Source organism: Oncorhynchus gorbuscha, linkage group LG16 (assembly GCF_021184085.1).
Source record: "Oncorhynchus gorbuscha isolate QuinsamMale2020 ecotype Even-year linkage group LG16, OgorEven_v1.0, whole genome shotgun sequence".
Taxonomy (NCBI): Eukaryota; Metazoa; Chordata; class Actinopteri; order Salmoniformes; family Salmonidae; genus Oncorhynchus; species Oncorhynchus gorbuscha.
In genome coordinates this window covers 20,219,918-20,234,024 of record NC_060188.1, presented here as the reverse complement: position 1 = coordinate 20,234,024, position 14,107 = coordinate 20,219,918, and the positions used below count along the sequence as shown (strand labels likewise).

The following is a 14,107-nucleotide window of genomic DNA, read 5'->3' as shown; positions in this document are numbered from 1 at the left end:
TGTGTGTGTGTGTGTGTGTGTGTGTGTGTGTGTGTGTGTGTGTGTGTGTGTGTGTGTGTGTGTGTGTGTGTATGAGTGTGTGGTGTCAGTATGCATGTGTGTATGCTGGGGTCAGAATGCGTGTGTGTGTGTGTGTGTGTGTGTGTGTGTGTGTGTGTGTGTGTGTGTGTGTGTGTGTGTGTGTGTGTGTGTGTGTGTGTGTGTGTGTGTGTGTGTGTGTGTGTGTGTGTGTGTGTGTGTGTGTGTGTGTGTGTGTGTTGGGCTCAGAATGCATGTGTGTTGGGGTCAGTGTACTGTAAGAATGTGTGAATGTGTGCTTATGTGTGTGAGGCCATGGGGCCAGCAAAATGGTACGGCTCTGACCCATCCAGACCCTTACTGTCAGCCACTCAACAGGGAGTCATGTCACTCACTATCCTGACTGTCTGTGATTGAGCTACAGGCAGGGTTACTGCACCATGTGTCTGTGTTCCACATGTGTTTGTGTTCCACATGTGTTTGTGTTCCACATGTGTCTGTGTTCCACATGTGTCTGTGTTCCATATGTGTTTTGGGGGGTATGTAGTAGCATCAGTTTGTGTGTTAATGAGTTAGTCATGATAGAGGAGGGCAGTTGATGATGTGTGGGAGTAACATCATTGTTGTTCATATACAACATACATCCTCTACTTCAGGGCTGCCCAACCCTCTTCCTGGAGATCCACTGTCCTGTAGGTTGGACTGAAGACCCACAGGAAGGTAGATCTCCAGGAAGAGGGTTGGGCTGAAAACCCACAGGACGGTAGATTTCCAGGAAGAGGGTTGGACTGAAAACCCACAGGACGGTAGATCTCCAGGAAGAGGGTTGGGCTGAAGACCCACAGGATGGTAGATCTCCGGGAAGAGGGTTGGCCTGAAGACCCACAGGATGGTAGATCTCCGGGAAGAGAGTTGGCCTGAAGACCCACAGGACGGTAGATCTCCGGGAAGAGGGTTGGACTGAAAACCCACAGGACGGTAGATCTCCAGGAAGAGGGTTGGACTGAAAACCCACAGGACGGTAGATCTCCAGGAAGAGGGTTGGGCTGAAGACCCACAGGACGGTAGATCTCCAGGAAGAGGGTTGGGTTGAAGACCCACAGGACGGTAGATCTCCAGGAAGAGGGTTGGCCTGAAGACCCACAGGACGGTAGATCTCCAGGAAGAGGGTTGGACTGAAAACCCACAGGACAGTAGATCTCCAGGAAGAGGGTTGGGCTGAAGACCCACAGGACGGTAGATCTCCAGGAAGAGGGTTGGGCTGAAGACCCACAGGACGGTAGATCTCCAGGAAGAGGGTTGGGCTGAAGACCCACAGGACGGTAGATCTCCAGGAAGAGGGTTGGGCTGAAGACCCACAGGACGGTAGATCTCCAGGAAGAGGGTTGGGCTGAAGACCCACAGGACAGTAGATCTCCAGGAAGAGGGTTGGGCTGAAGACCCACAGGACGGTAGATCTCAAAGGAAGAGGGTTGGGCAGCCCTGCTCTACTTGATTACTCACACATGTTTTCTCACGTTTCACACAGTCACAGATGTTTTTTTCACGTTTCATTCGTTGTGTGTGTGTGTGTGTGTGTGTGTGTGTGTGTGTGTGTGTGTGTGTGTGTGTGTGTGTGTGTGTGTGTGTGTGTGTGTGTGTGTGTGTGTGTGTGTGTGTGTGTGTGTGTGTGTGTGTGTGTGTGTATTTGTGCTTACTCGTGTGTGTCCGCAGGACCATACGGCTGTCTACTGCATTTATGAGAAAATAATAAGTGAAATACTGTAGAGGCTTATAGGGCACCAGCTACACAGTTTATAATATACTTAACATACATTAACATTATATAACATATAACAAACACTCTGTTCAGTACTGGAGTATCACAGGCACTGTGTCTCACGTAATATTGACGGCAGTTCTCAAATGCACAGTGTAGAAATATTCAAATGCATAAAATATGTTTATATTATTTAAGTGAGTGGATAGGTTTTAGTGCATTTATGTCTATGTGAACTGGTCTGTTGATAGACAGTGTATGTGAAAGGATGTCTGTAGTGAGCGGTACGTTGCTTACCCACAGCCTTGAGGGAGGCGCACTTGTTAAAGCCCAGACCAAGGTTGTTGTGAGGGTGGGAGAGTGCCATCGCTGGACCCAGGGGTGAGAGGGCAGCGTTATTCAGGTGGTTGTGATCTGAAGGACAGAGAGAGAGAGAGGGAGAGAGATAAAGAAAGCAAGAGAAGAAGAGAGAATGAACTGCTGTTACACCCTTAGTCCACGTGTACCATCATGTGTACCATCATGTGTACCATCATGTGTACCACCATGTGTACCATCATGTGTACCACCATGTGTACCATCATGTGTACCACCATGTGTACCACCATGTGTACCACCATGTGTACCACCATGTGTACCATCATGTGTACCATCATGTGTACCACCATGTGTACCAACCATCATGTGTACCACCATGTGTACCACCATGTGTACCATCATGTGTACCACCATGTGTACCATCATGTGTACCACCATGTGTACCATCATGTGTACCATCATGTGTACCACCATGTGTACCATCATGTGTACCACCATGTGTACCACCATGTGTACCATCATGTGTTCCACCATGTGTACCACCATGTGTACCACCATGTGTACCATCATGTGTACCACAATGTGTACCACCATGTGTGAGTAATGCTTAATGACCTGTATATTTATGCATCTACTCTGTGCATAGTGGGGGCTGGTGAAGATAAGGATGCATGCTGAGAAAAACATGTGACCACACTGTCCTTTGTAATATTGAGGCAGTCAAATATCCTCCCCTACACTAGAAGAAAATGTGCTATCTTCGGCTGTTCCCATAGGAGAACCCTTTGGAGAACCACTTTTGGTTCCAGGAAGAACAGTTTAAGGACGCTAATGTGGCCCAGTGGTTGCAGTCCCGGATGTGGCGCTCATTGGCGTGCATGAGCACCGCCTCTCTATCTGCCCCGTGGCGGTGTGAGGCCGGATGGTTTGTTGTGCTACACACATCACCCAGGTAGGTGCTACATTTCAGTATTGGACAATCTAGTCTATCTACGGAGGAGGAGCTGTGACTAACGAAGACGACTCGGTTCCCGATGAAGAGCTCTGTGGCCTGTCTGTCAGATGTCTCTATCTCCCTGCCTGGCAGTACCAACTATGCTCCCTCCTCTTAAGATACTTCCTTTTCCAAACTGCCTTTCATCTAAAGCTATGGAAGACAATTTTATTTGTGTTTATTTAATGTAATATCTTATGTTGTTCTTGTCTATCACTGTTCTGTACTTTGTTATGTATTTGTACATTTTATGTGGACCCCAGGAAGAGTAGCTGCTGCATGTGCAGTAGATAATGGAGATCTTAAAAAACTCAACTAAAGAACTGCCAGATTCCTACATTTGTTTAAATTGGTTAAATCTTTTGAGTTTTTTAGTTTTTAAAGCGACTTTGAGATTCTACCTGGAATGAAAAACCCTATATTAAATCAATATTATTATTATTATTAATACCATGGCATTGTTGAATACTCCTTTCTGATTGGCTTGAAGGGCATTCTAGAGTGTGCATAATTTAAGTGATAATGCCCGAAAAGCCAGTGTTTGGAGGATATATTGGCACAGGTGTTGTTAGGCAAACCGTGCCAATATATCCTCCAAACACCAGCTTCGAGGGCATTATCACTATTATACAACGGGTTAGCAACATATTCAAATAATGATTGACATATTTTCATTAAAAACGTTGTTTTGATTAATTTATTCATACTATTTCATCCTTCCACAAGACATAATAATAAGAATCCCGACACAAATCTAGGGTTGCTACCCAAGCCAACTGGTCATTCATTCTATCGGCCCAGTCGTTCAGCCTTTTGTTCTGTATCTATGGACATGACTCAGTTGTTCGTTCTAAATGTTCCATTGCAATACTGGCTGGCAATGTTATTTTTCCTTGCTTGCTAGCTAGCCAACTAAGACTAATTTACAGTCACGTCAAAAAGTACAGCCAGAATAACAGGACATTAAATCAAATCAAATCAAATTGCATTGGTCACATACACATGGTAAGCAAATGTTATTGCGAGTGTAGCGAAATGCTTGTGTTTCTAGTTCCAACAGTGCAGCAATATCTTACATGTAATCTAACAATTCCACAACAACTACCTAATACTCACAAATCTAAGTAAAGGAATGGAATAAGAATATATACATATAAATATATGGATGAGCAATGACCGAGCGGCATAGGCTAGATGCAATAGATGGTATAAAATACAGTATATACATAAGAGATGAATAATGGAAGATATGTAAAGATATGTAAACATTATTAAAGTGACATTATTAATGTGACTAGTGATCCATTTATTATTTATTATTTTATTAATATTATTATTATTATTTATTATTATTAAAGTGGCCAATGATTTTAAGTTTGTATGTAGGCAACAGCCTCTCTGTGTTAGTGATGGCTGTTTAACAGTCTGATTGCCTTGAGATATAAGCTGTTTTTCAGTCTCTCTGTCCCAGCTTTGACGCACCTGTACTGACCTTGCCTTTGGGATGATAGCGGGGTGAACAGGCAGTGGCTCTTTTTGGCCTTCCTGTGACATCGGGTGCTGTAGGTGTCCTGGAGGGCAGGTAGTTTGCTCCCGGTGATGCGTTGTGCAGACCGCATCGCCCTCTGGAGAGCGTTCTGGTTGTGGGCAGTGCAGTTGCCATACCAGGCGGTGATACAGCCCGACAGGATGCTCCAAATTGTGCAACTGTAAAGGTTTGTGAGGGTTTTAGGTGACAAGCCTAATTTCTTCAGCTTCCCGACTCCCGACACACTATTGTCATGTTTTGTCATTGATTATCATGCCTTGTCCCTGTTCTTCTCCTTCTATTCGTTTCCCTCTGCTGGTCTTATTAGGTTCTTTCCCTCTTTCTATCCCTCTCTCTCCCCCTCCCTCTCTCACTCTCCCGCTCTCTCTTCTCTCTATCGTTCCGTTCCTGCTCCCAGCTGTTCCTATTCCCCTAATCAATCATTTAGTCTTCCCACACCTGTTCCCGATCCTTTTCCCTGATTAGAGTCCCTATTTCTCTCCTTGTTATTCGTTTCTGCCCTGTCGGTTCCTTGTCTAGAATTCACCGTGCTGTGTTTGTGTATCGCCCTGTCGTGTCGTGTTTCCCTCAGATGCTGCGTGGTGAGCAGGTGTCTGAGTCTGTTTGGTTCAAGTGCCTTCCCGAGGCAACCTGCTGTTCACCTGCTGTTCAAGATCGAGTCTCCAGTTTGTCCTCGTCATTTCGAGTGAAAGTTGTGTTTTTTTGATTGTATTTACTTTACTGGATTAAAGACTCTGTTTTCGCCAAGTCGCTTTTGGGTCCTCTTTCACCTGCATGACAGAAGGAACCGACCAAGGAATGGACCCAGCGACTTCAGACGCTCGTAACACTGCCGTCGAGATCCAAGGAGCCATGCTCGGCAGACACGAGCAGGAATTGTCTGCTGCTCGCCATGCCGTGGAGAACCTGGCCGCTCAGGTTTCCGACCTCTCTGGACAGTTCCAGAGTCTTCGTCTCGTGCCACCTGTTACTTCCTGGCCTGCCGAGCCTCCAGAACCTAGGGTTAATAACCCACCTTGCTACTCCGGGCAGCCCACTGAGTGCCGCTCCTTTCTCACGCAGTGTGAGATTGTGTTCTCTCTCCAACCCAACACATACTCTAGAGAGAGCTCGGGTTGCTTACGTCATTTCACTCCTTACTGGCCGGGCTCGAGAATGGGGCACAGCTATCTGGGAGGCAAGGGCTGATTGCTCTAACAAGTACCAGAACTTTAAAGAGGAGATGATTCGGGTTTTTGACCGTTCAGTTTTTGGTAGGGAGGCTTCTAGGGCCCTGGCTTCCCTATGCCAAGGTGAACGGTCCATAACGGATTATTCTATTGAGTTTCGCACTCTTGCTGCCTCTAGTGAGTGGAACGAGCCGGCGCTGCTCGCTCGTTTTCTGGAGGGACTCCACGCAGTGGTTAAGGATGAGATTCTCTCCCGGGAGGTTCCTTCAGATGTGGACTCTTTGATTGCTCTCGCCATCCGCATAGAACGACGGGTAGATCTTCGTCACCGGGCTCGTGGAAGAGAGCTCGCATCAACGGTGTTTCCCTGCTCCGCATCGCAACCATCTCCCTCCTCTGGCTCAGAGACTGAGCCCATGCAGCTGGGAGGGATTCGCATCTCGACTAAGGAGAGGGAACGGAGGATCACCAACCGCCTGTGCCTCTATTGCGGAGTTGCTGGACATTTTGTTAATTCATGTCCAGTAAAAGCCAGAGCTCATCAGTAAGCGGAGGGCTACAGGTGAGCGCAACTACTCAAGTCTCTCCATCAAGATCCTGTACTACTTTGTCGGTCCATCTACGCTGGACCGGTTCGGGTGCTACATGTAGTGCCTTGATAGACTCTGGGGCTGAGGGTTGTTTCATGGACGAAGCATGGGTTCGGAAACATGACATTCCTTTCAGAGAGTTAGAGAAGCCTACGCCCATGTTCGCCTTAGATGGTAGTCATCTTCCCAGTATCAGATTTGAGACACTACCTTTAACCCTCACAGTATCTGGTAACCACAGTGAGACTATTTCTTTTTGATTTTTCGTTCACCGTTTACACCTGTTGTTTTGGGTCATCCCTGGCTAGTATGTCATAATCCTTCTATTAATTGGTCTAGTAATTCTATCCTATCCTGGAACGTTTCTTGTCATGTGAAGTGTTTAATGTCTGCCATCCCTCCCGTTTCTTCTGTCCCTACTTCTCAGGAGGAACCTGGCGATTTGACAGGAGTGCCGGAGGAATATCATGATCTGCGCACGGTCTTCAGTCGGTCCCGAGCCAACTCCCTTCCTCCTCACCGGTTGTATGATTGTAGTATTGATCTCCTTCCGGGGACCACTCCTCCTCGGGGTAGACTATACTCTCTGTCGGCTCCCGAACGTAAGGCTCTCGAGGATTATTTGTCTGTGTCTCTTGACGCCGGTACCATAGTGCCTTCTTCCTCTCCGGCCGGGGCGGGGTTCTTTTTGTTAAGAAGAAGGACGGTACTCTGCGCCCCTGCGTGGATTATCGAGGCTGAATGACATAACGGTTAAGAATCATTATCCGCTTCCCCTTATGTCATCAGCCTTCGAGATTCTGCAGGGAGCCAGGTGCTTTACTAAGTTGGAACTTCGTAACGCTTACCATCTCGTGCGCATCAGAGAGGGGGACGAGTGGAAAACGGCGTTTAACACTCCGTTAGGGCATTTTGAGTACCGGGTTCTGCCGTTTGGTCTCGCCAATGCGCCAGCTGTTTTTCAGGCATTAGTTAATGATGTTCTGAGAGACATGCTGAACATCTTTGTTTTTGTCTATCTTGACGATATCCTGATTTTTTCTCCGTCACTCGAGATTCATGTTCAGCACGTTCGACGTGTTCTACAGCGCCTTTTAGAGAATTGTCTCTACGTAAAGGCTGAGAAGTGCTCTTTTCATGTCTCCTCCGTTACTTTTCTCGGTTCCGTTATTTCCGCTGAAGGCATTCAGATGGATTCCGCTAAGGTCCAAGCTGTCAGTGATTGGCCCGTTCCAAGGTCACGTGTCGAGTTGCAGCGCTTTTTAGGTTTCGCTAATTTCTATCGGCGTTTCATTCGTAATTTCGGTCAAGTTGCTGCCCCTCTCACAGCTCTTACTTCTGTCAAGACGTGTTTTAAGTGGTCCGGTTCCGCCCAGGGAGCTTTTGATCTTCTAAAAGAATGTTTTACGTCCGCTCCTATCCTCGTTACTCCTGACGTCACTAGACAATTCATTGTCGAGGTTGACGCTTCAGAGGTAGGCGTGGGAGCCATTCTATCCCAGCGCTTCCAGTCTGACGATAAGGTTCATCCTTGCGCTTATTTTTCTCATCGCCTGTCGCCATCTGAGCGCAACTATGATGTGGGTAACCGTGAACTGCTCGCCATCCGCTTAGCCCTAGGCGAATGGCGACAGTGGTTGGAGGGGGCGACCGTTCCTTTTGTCGTTTGGACAGACCATAAGAACCTTGAGTACATCCGCCAAACGACTTAATGCCCGTCAAGCTCGTTGGGCGTTGTTTTTCGCTCGTTTCGAGTTTGTGATTTCTTACCGTCCGGGTAGCAAGAACACCAAGCCTGATGCCTTATCCCGTCTGTTTAGTTCTTCTGTGGCTTCTACTGATCCCGAGGGGATTCTTCCTTATGGGCGTGTTGTCGGGTTAACAGTCTGGGGAATTGAAAGACAGGTTAAGCAAGCACTCACGCACACTGCGTCGCCGCGCGCTGTCCTAGTAACCTCCTTTTCGTTCCTGTTTCCACTCGTCTGGCTGTTCTTCAGTGGGCTCACTCTGCCAAGTTAGCTGGTCATCCCGGTGTTCGAGGCACTCTTGCGTCTATTCGCCAGCGCTTTTGGTGGCCGACTCAGGAGCGTGACACGCGCCGTTTCGTGGCTGCTTGTTCGGACTGCGCGCAGACTAAGTCGGGTAACTCTCCTCCTGCCGGTCGTCTCAGACCGCTCCCCATTCCTTCTCGACCATGGTCTCACATCGCCCTAGACTTCATTACCGGTCTGCCTTTGTCTGCGGGGAAGACTGTGATTCTTACGGTTGTCGATAGGTTCTCTAAGGCGGCACATTTCATTCCCCTCGCTAAACTTCCTTCCGCTAAGGAGACGGCACAAATCATTATCGAGAATGTGTTCAGAATTCATGGCCTCCCCGTTAGACGCCGTTTCAGACAGAGGCCCGCAATTCACGTCACAGTTTTGGAGGGAGTTCTGTCGTTTGATTGGTGCGTCCGTCAGTCTCTCTTCCGGGTTTCATCCCCAGTCTAACGGTCAAGCAGAGAGGGCCAATCAGACGATTGGTCGCATACTACGCAGCCTTTCTTTCAGAAACCCTGCGTCTTGGGCAGAACAGCTCCCCTGGGCAGAATACGCTCACAATTCGCTTCCTTCGTCTGCTACCGGGTTATCTCCGTTTCAGAGTAGTCTGGGTTACCAGCCTCCTCTGTTCTCATCCCAGCTTGCCGAGTCCAGCGTTCCCTCCGCTCAAGCGTTTGTCCAACGTTGTGAGCGCACCTGGAGGAGGGTGAGGTCTGCACTTTGCCGTTACAGGGCACAGACTGTGAGAGCCGCCAATAAACGCAGGATTAAGAGTCCAAGGTATTGTTGCGGCCAGAGAGTGTGGCTTTCCACTCGCAACCTTCCTCTTACGACAGCTTCTCGTAAGTTGACTCCGCGGTTCATTGGTCCGTTCCGTGTCTCCCAGGTCGTCAATCCTGTCGCTGTGCGACTGCTTCTTCCGCGACATCTTCGTCGCGTCCATCCTGTCTTCCATGTCTCCTGTGTCAAGCCCTTTCTTCGCACCCCGTTCGTCTTCCCTCCCCCCTCCCGTCCTTGTCGAGAGCGCACCTATTTACAAGGTACATAAGATCATGGACATGCGTTCTCGGGGACGGGGTCACCAATACTTAGTGGATTGGGAGGGTTACGGTCCTGAGGAGAGGAGTTGGGTTCCGTCTCGGGACGTGCTGGACCGTTCACTCATTGATGATTTCCTCCGTTGCCGCCAGGATTCCTCTCGAGTGCGCCAGGAGGCGCTCGGTGAGTGGGGGGTACTGTCATGTTTTGTCATTGATTATCATGCCTTGTCCCTGTTCTTCTCCTTCTATTCGTTTCCCTCTGCTGGTCTTATTAGGTTCTTTCCCTCTTTCTATCCCTCTCTCTCCCCCTCCCTCTCTCACTCTCCCGCTCTCTCTTCTCTCTATCGTTCCGTTCCTGCTCCCAGCTGTTCCTATTCCCCTAATCAATCATTTAGTCTTCCCACACCTGTTCCCGATCCTTTTCCCTGATTAGAGTCCCTATTTCTCTCCTTGTTATTCGTTTCTGCCCTGTCGGTTCCTTGTCTAGAATTCACCGTGCTGTGTTTGTGTATCGCCCTGTCGTGTCGTGTTTCCCTCAGATGCTGCGTGGTGAGCAGGTGTCTGAGTCTGTTTGGTTCAAGTGCCTTCCCGAGGCAACCTGCTGTTCACCTGCTGTTCAAGATCGAGTCTCCAGTTTGTCCTCGTCATTTCGAGTGAAAGTTGTGTTTTTTTGATTGTATTTACTTTACTGGATTAAAGACTCTGTTTTCGCCAAGTCGCTTTTGGGTCCTCTTTCACCTGCATGACAACTATTGCGCCTTCTTCACCACACTGTCTGTGTGGGTGGACCGTTTCAGTTTGTCTGTGATGTGTACACCGAGGAACTTAAAACTTTCCACCTTCTCCACTGCTGTCCTGTTAATGTGGATGAGGGGTTGCTCCCTTTGTTGTTTCCTGAAGTCCACGATCCTCTCCTTTGTTTTGTTGGCATTGAGTGAGAGGTTGTTTTCCTGACACCACAGACTGAGGGCCCTCAACTCCTCCCTGTAGGCTGTCTCGTCGTTGTTGGTAGTCAAGCCTACTATTGTTGGGTTGTCTGCCTACTTGATACATGAGTTGGAGGCATGCATGGCCACGCAGTCATGGGTCAACAGGGAGTACAGGAGGGGCTGAGCACGCACCCTTGTGGGGCCACAGTGTTGAGGATCAGCGAAGTGGAGATGTTGTTTCCTACCTTCACCACCTGGGGAGCGGCCCATCAGAAAGTCCGGGACCCAATTGCAAAGAGCGGGGTTGAGTCCCAGGGCCTCGAGCTAAATGATGAGCTTGGAGGGTACTATGGTATTCCTCTTGTCCAGATGGGATAGGGCAGTGTGTAGTGTGATGGTGATTGCCTCGTCTGTGGACTTATTGGGGCAGTAAGCAAATTGAAGTTGGAGTGGGTCTAGGGTGTCTGGTAAGGTGGAGGTGATATGATCCTTGACTAGTCTCTCAAAACACTTCATGATGACAGAAGCTCGATAGTTATTTAGTTCTATTACATTTACCAACTTGGGTACAGGAACAATGGTATCCATCTTGACGTATGTGGGGGCAGCAGACTGGGATAGGGAGAGATGTCCATAAACACACCAGCCAGCTGGTCTGCGCATGCTCTGAGGATGCGGCTAGGGATGCCGTCTCGGCCAGCAGCCTTGCGTGGGTTAACACATTTAAATATCTTACTCATGTCGGCCACGGAGAAGGAGAGCCCATTTAGCTGCATTTGCGTTTGTTTAAGCAGTTTTCTAGTGACATTTCTTTGGATACATCCACAACAATGAGCTAATGATGCACAATTTTGTCTGGCATAGAAAACGTGCTCTTTCATCAGTACATTGTTGCTCAGAGGAGCTAGCCAACAACACAGCAAACGCAATAACTTCAAACTGAAGATGGAAAGACACCAAAGTAGCTGCACTTAATTTTGTTTGACCTGTTTTTTATTGATAGTTCTCTGTATATATCAATAAAAATGATGCTGATTCATGATTTCGACTTGCTGAGAAAAGCTGCCTACCTGTCTGTCTGTCTCATCCCTACTCCTGACACGTTCATTACTATGGGACAGCTGGAGATCAAATTTAAATATTGAAACAATGTTGCAAATGTTCAGAGAGACAGACAGCAAGGTTTATACAAATCTCCTCTGTTGAAAACTAAATGTTAGTCTGTGAATGTTAGAAATATGAGATAATGTCTTTTTATAGCGGAGATCAAGTTTATAAATAGCCTGGCTGGGCTAATGAGACAGTGGATTGCACAGTCAGATGGATACAGAGTAAATAGGCATTTTAACAAATAGACAGAGGCTGTGATATATTGTCCATATATTACAAACCCACGAGGTGCCTTATTGCTATTATAAACTGGTTACCTATGTAATTAGAGCAGTAAAAATCTACTTTTTGTCATACCCATGGTATACGTTGTCATATACCATGGCTGTCAGCCAATCAGCATTCAGGGCTCGAACCACCCAGTTTATAATACCCTATAACGCACGGTAGAATTCAAAAGTTAATACTTACATTCTATGTTTGAGCTGCTTTTGAAAGCAAAAGTCGAATTGAAAACATTATTGGCATTGTTGAATTTGATGTTTATAATTACAAGCTAGAACTTACGGTTTTGTTAGCTAAAATTGCAAGTAGGTATTGTTTGGTTACCATAGTAACTACTGTTGTTACAGTTGAAGTCAGAAGTTTACATACACTTAGGTTGGAGTCATTAAAACTCATTTTTCAACCACTCCACAAATGTTTTGTTAACGAACTATAGTTTTGGCAAGTCGGTTAGGACATCTACTTTGTGCATGACACAAGTGATTTTTCCCAAAATTGTCTACAGACAGATTATTTCACTTAATGTTCACAATTCCAGTGGGTGAGAAGTTTACATACACTAAGTTGACTGTGCCTTTAAACAGCTTGGAAAATTCCAGAAAATTATGTCATGACTTTAGAAGCTTCTGATAGGCTAATTGACATAATTTGAGTCAATTGGAGGTGTACCTGTGGATGTATTTCAAGGCCTACCTTCAAACTCAGTGCCTCTTTGCTTGACATCATGGGAAAATCAAAATAAATCAGCCAAGACCTCAGAAAAAACATTGTAGACCTCCACAAGTTTGGTTCATATTTGGGAGCAATTTACAAATGCCTGAAGGTACCACGTTCATCTGAACAAATAATATTATGTATAAGTATAAACACCATGGGACCACACAGCCGTCATACCGCTCAGGAAGGAGACGCGTTCTGTCTCCTAGAGATGAACGTACTTTGGATCAGAAAGTGCAAATCAATCCCAGAACAACAGCAAAGGACCTTATGAAGATGCTGGAGGAAACCGGTACAAAAGTATCTATATCCACAGTTAAACAAGTCCTATATCGACATAACCTGATAGGCCGCTCGTGAAGGAAGAAACCACTGCTCCAAAACAACCATAAAAAAGCCAGACTACGGTTTGCAACTGCACATGGGGACAAAGATCGTACTTTTTGGAGAAATGTCCTCTGGTCTGAAGAAACAAAAATAGAACTGTTTGGCCATAATGACCATCGTTATATTTGGAGGAAAAAGGGGGAGGCTTGCAAGCCGAAGAACACCATCCCAACCGTGAAGCACGGGGGTGGCAGCATCATGTTGTGGGGATGCTTTGCTGCAGGAGGGACTGGTGCCCTTCACAAAATAGATGGCAACATGAGGCAGGAAAATTATGTGGATAAATTGAAGCAACATCTCAAGACATCAGTCAGGAAGTTAAAACTTGGTCGCAAATGGGTCTTCCAAGTGGACAATGACCCCAAGCGTACTTCCAAAGTTGTGGCATTGTGGCAAGGTATTGGAGTGGCCATCACAAAGCCCTGACCTCAATCCTATAGAACATTTGTGGGCAGAACTGAAAAAGCGTGTGCGAGCAAAGAGGCCTACAAACCTGACTCAGTTACACCAGCTCTGTCGGGAGGAATGGGCCAAAATTCACCCACCTTATTGAGGGAAGCTTGTGGAAGGTTATCTTAAACGTTTGTGTCATGTTTTGTCATTTATTATCTTGTCTTGTCCCTGTGCTTCCCATTCTATTCGTTTCCCTCTGCTGGTCTTATTAGGTTCTTTCCCTCTTTCTATCCCTCTCTCTCCCCCTCCCTCTCTCACTCTCTCGCTCTCTCTTCTCTCTATCGTTCCGTTCCTGCTCCCAGCTGTTCCTATTCCCCTAATCAATCATTTAGTCTTCCCACACCTGTTCCCGATCCTTTCCCCCTGATTAGAGTCCCTATTTCTTCCTTTGTGTTCCGTTCCTGTCCTGTCGGTTCCTTGTCTAGAATTCACCGTGCTGTGTTTGTGTATCGCCCTGTCGTGTCGTGTTTTCCTCAGATGCTGCGTGGTGAGCAGGTGTCTGAGTCTGTCTGGTTCAAGTACCTTCCCGAGGCAACCTGCTGTTCACCTGCTGTTCAAGATCGAGTCTCCAGTTTGTCCTCGTCATTTCGAGTGAAAGTTGTGTTTTTTTGTTTGTATTTACTTTACTGGATTAAAGACTCTGTTTTCGCCAAGTCGCTTTTGGGTCCTCTTTCACCTGCATGACAGTTTGACCCAAGTTAAACAATTTAAAGACAATGCTACCAATACTAATTGAGTGTATGTAAA

General features: G+C 46.9%; 1 protein-coding gene across 3 annotated transcripts in view; it reads right to left on the bottom strand.

Annotated features, from left to right (window-relative positions):
• LOC123998777 (protein shisa-8-like) overlaps positions 1-14,107 on the bottom strand; it is a 90,145-nt gene that overhangs the window by 9,878 nt on the left and 66,160 nt on the right. For all 3 annotated transcript variants that reach the window (XM_046303909.1, XM_046303910.1, XM_046303911.1), the window contains exon 3: positions 2,075-2,191. In XM_046303909.1, coding sequence (XP_046159865.1) covers positions 2,075-2,191 — 117 coding nt within the window. The remainder of the gene's footprint in view (positions 1-2,074; positions 2,192-14,107) is intronic.